The 3661-nt window shown below is 43.6% G+C and overlaps 1 protein-coding gene across 1 annotated transcript; it reads left to right on the top strand.

Moving 5' to 3' along the window:
- Window positions 1-207: 207 nt before the first annotated feature.
- Window positions 208-1375, top strand: LOC135707964 (zinc finger protein 830). Its single transcript, XM_065229878.1, has 2 exons — window positions 208-399; window positions 497-1375. Exons 1-2 carry the CDS (start codon window positions 263-265, stop codon window positions 1338-1340), a joined length of 981 nt encoding a protein of 326 aa, XP_065085950.1. The 5' UTR covers window positions 208-262; the 3' UTR covers window positions 1341-1375.
- The last annotated feature ends 2286 nt before the right edge of the window (window positions 1376-3661 follow it).

The following is a 3661-nucleotide window of genomic DNA, read 5'->3' as shown; positions in this document are numbered from 1 at the left end:
CTGAACACGTCGTTAACCAAAATAACCATGCAAGTCGCTTTCTATTTTTCTAAAAAAAATTAAATTTTTCTGATAAATACTTGCATAACGTTCACCCCTGCAGCAAGCGTTACTTTTCGTGCGGTAAACAAATTTGACAGTTCGCAAGCAGCCGGTCGGTTCTCAAAACGTAAATAAACTTTTCGAGAGAAAAGGTTTTGGTAGAATTTTCCGAAAAATAATTAACTTTTCAACCCATTAAAACGTTTCAAGTGACTCTAAAATGTCGGCGGCATTCAAGTTAGCAAAGAAGAAATACACGCAGCAAGATCTGCGGCGTATCATGCACGAAACGAAGGCCAACAGTGCAAAAGCACCGACGGAATCCACCTCCAAGAGGATCGAATCGCCACTAGCAAAATATCCTTTTCAATTTATCCTTGTACCTTAATATTAAATAATTTTTATCCGCCAGCAACAAACATATTTTTCTTAACTTAATCATTCCAATCTTCACGTACAACGATGCAGGGCAGCTCTCGTGCATCCTGTGCAGTTCGGTGGTCCGTTCGGAAGCCGTCTGGAAGGTTCACGTCAACTCCAAACAGCACAAGGAAAGCATCGAGCAGGCAAAGCAGCTGAAGGAGAAAGCAGCCCAATCCGCTACTACCATCGCACAACCTCAGAAGACACCCACGGTCGACGCCACCGCCAGCGTCGCCGTAGCGACACCCTCAGCCTTCAAGCGACCTTCCTCTCCCGGTCCACGGGAAACAGCCAGCAATAAGAAAATCAAAGGCATTCTAAAAAATTCCGCCTCCGTTGATCAGTCGCTGCCGGCAGACTTCTTCGACTCGGGTGCCAAAATTAACAAGGATCTGGTCAACATTCGTTTGCCGGGAAGGTCCGGTGCGGGGAAGGATGACCAAGCGGAAGCAGCACCGGTAGAACCGCCTCCGGACGAAGAAAAGCTACCGGAAGGCTTCTTTGATGATCCGAAGGCGGACGCCAAAGCGCGGAACATCGAGTACAAAGATCCGAACGACGAGGAATGGGAACGGTTCCAGAAAGTGATCAAAGAGGCCACCACGGAATCGCTGGCTATCATCAACGAAGAGCAGGAAGAGTCGACGGCCGAACGACAGATTAGCGAGATTGATGAGCAGATTCGGAACTGGTCGCGGGTGCTGAGTTTGGAGAAGAAGAAGGAAGAGGTGAGGCACAGGACACTGACGGCGATGGAGGTCGGCGAAAAGGCGGTTAAGGTTAAGAAGGAGGAGCAGCAAGATAGTGACGAGGAGGCGGATGATACGGAGTTCGAAGAGTTTCCCGATTGGAGGGCGAAGAAGTCTTACAAGTAGCGGGAGGGTAAGTTTATATAGAAGGAGTCTTGTTACGTTCGATGCATATGCATCTCGGAAATATCAGCGTCTAATGTATTAACTTTTTGTTTTCCTGATGTTTTGTTTAAATATCACCAATCCCTGTGGTAGGGGCTGTTCATAAACTACGTAGACAGTTTTTAAGAGGTTCTAAAAGATATTAGCAATGTCTTAATTAAAGTTAATTTTAGAACCTTGATTTTTTTTCCTTGTGATATGTGAGATCTCAATCACATACCTTACTGTTGAGTAGTTCCACGCCAAATGACCATTCGGAAAAAAAAACTCGACCTTCTGATATTTGCATGCAACTTTGCATAATTGTTTGTTATGGCCAATGATTCTTATATATTTTTTGCTAAAATTACTCCATTTTAGATCTTGAATTTTTTTTCAAAATGGCGTCTTGTAGTACGGAAGCGGCTAGATTTTTGTTTATAATATTGATACTGAAGAAGATGAAGATTGAAGATTCAGATACAACTATAGACCCAGGGGTTTAAGAAACGGCCCTCGTTAAGTAGATCCTATAGCTCATCGATTGTAATGCTACATTAATATATTTAAATCTGAAACCAGCATGCTATTGGCCACGGAACAGTCTTCTGGGAGATCTGGAACATCCGTAAAAGTGGTCAATTCGTAAAAATTATTCTAGACCTCCGGGATTTTTTTTAATAACATGTGAAGCTATATAAACTAATTTGGATGTGAGACCTATGACAATTTATTGCCCACTACGTGTTTATGATAATTTCTTCGATTATATTTTATATTTTATTGCAATACTTTTCGTGGACCTTTCATAGCATCGTAATGTTTGTTTACTTTGCACGATAGGTAGCCGGTTTGATAGTTATGATACACCGACTCTATGCTAGCCTAGTGACTTCTATGGTTGTACTCTTTTAAGCTTGTACCTCAAATTATAGTACTAGCTGGCTGCGTATAAGTAGTTAATTAGTTAACTAGCTAGGTGCGTATAATTAGTACGCTCTTACTGTGTAAATTTGTAATTGTAATTGTAATTTATTATCGTAACGTTAGCCTGTCGGTTACACCATTGCTCAGGTCAAGGAAAACACAACATTTGATTTTTAACTAAAGGAGAACAATAAGTCATTAGTGGAAGTAGCTTTCTTAGTAGGTATGTAATTCTTAAACTAGGTTTGAGATCCTGTTGAGAGAACTGTCTTGAATGCGCTGATCGTTGTCTGTCGTCGTGTTGCTAGAGGGAGCTGGTTCCAGATGATTGCACCTGCGATCATCACACTCTTCTTCTTCGATGTGGTGTGATGGGGAATCGCAAAGCAGCGGGCCCGCTCAAGCTGTCCTCTTCTCAGGTGTTGCTGCAGATAAGGTGGGAAAGTTCCTGCGTGTACCCTTGGCGAATAAAACAGCTGATTCTATTCCGGTAATTTGTGTCCAGGTCGTGTCCCAAAATAGAGTTCCTTACAGCAGCAGTGGATTCTCTGCGTCTGAAGATATAGACAAAGCGAACTGCTGCCTTGAAACAACGGTTTAGTTGATCACGGAGCGCTGATGACAGTCCAGGATAGTAAGTGACGTCACAGTAGGTGAAAAACGGCACGACCACTGCTTGCACCAGCTTAATTCGGGTTTGAACTGACAAAACTGGAGCGAATCTTCGGAGTGTCCGCAACGTTCCAAAAACTTTGGCCGTTATGTCGTTCACATGTCCATTCCACTTCAGGTTGCGATCCATCCTTAGACCAAGATTCACTACGTTGTCAGACAAAATAATGTGTTCTCCGCAGAAAACGATGTTAGTGGTTGGTGCTACCGCTCCTTCTTTGCAAAAAATAATTGCTTGCGTCTTCTTCGGGTTGGGGAAAAGAGAGTTCTGCCTGGCCCATCGCTCTATGCTTTCCAGATCGTTGTTTATGGCTTCGACGAGTTGGTCTACGTTTTGGATGGCACCAAAAATGTAGATCTGTAGGTCATCAGCGTAGAGCTGGTAACTGCATCTCAGTCCACGGGGAAGGCTATTGATGTAGAGGCTAAATAGCAAAGCGCTCAAGCACGAGCCCTGGGGTGTACCATCTATCACTGATCTCTGGGAGGACATCACATTTCCTATCCGTACCGCCTGGGTGCGATGATCGAGGAAAGAAGAGATAAGGTCGCATGCATTGTCGGTGAAAGAAAATTCCTCTCGAAGTTTTCTCTGTAATTTGCGATGATCAACACAGTTGAAGGCCAACGAGAAGTCAACCAGGACCATAACTGTACACTGCTCGTTGTCGAAATGGTCATAAATATCGTGCGTCACTTTTGCC

Source organism: Ochlerotatus camptorhynchus, unplaced genomic scaffold (assembly GCF_037179485.1).
Source record: "Ochlerotatus camptorhynchus isolate MF236.1 unplaced genomic scaffold, CSIRO-AGI_Acam_v1.1 ptg000323l, whole genome shotgun sequence".
In the NCBI taxonomy this organism is placed as follows: domain Eukaryota; kingdom Metazoa; phylum Arthropoda; class Insecta; order Diptera; family Culicidae; genus Ochlerotatus; species Ochlerotatus camptorhynchus.
Note: the sequence above shows the minus strand (reverse complement) of the source record. Positions and strands in the feature narration are given on the sequence as shown.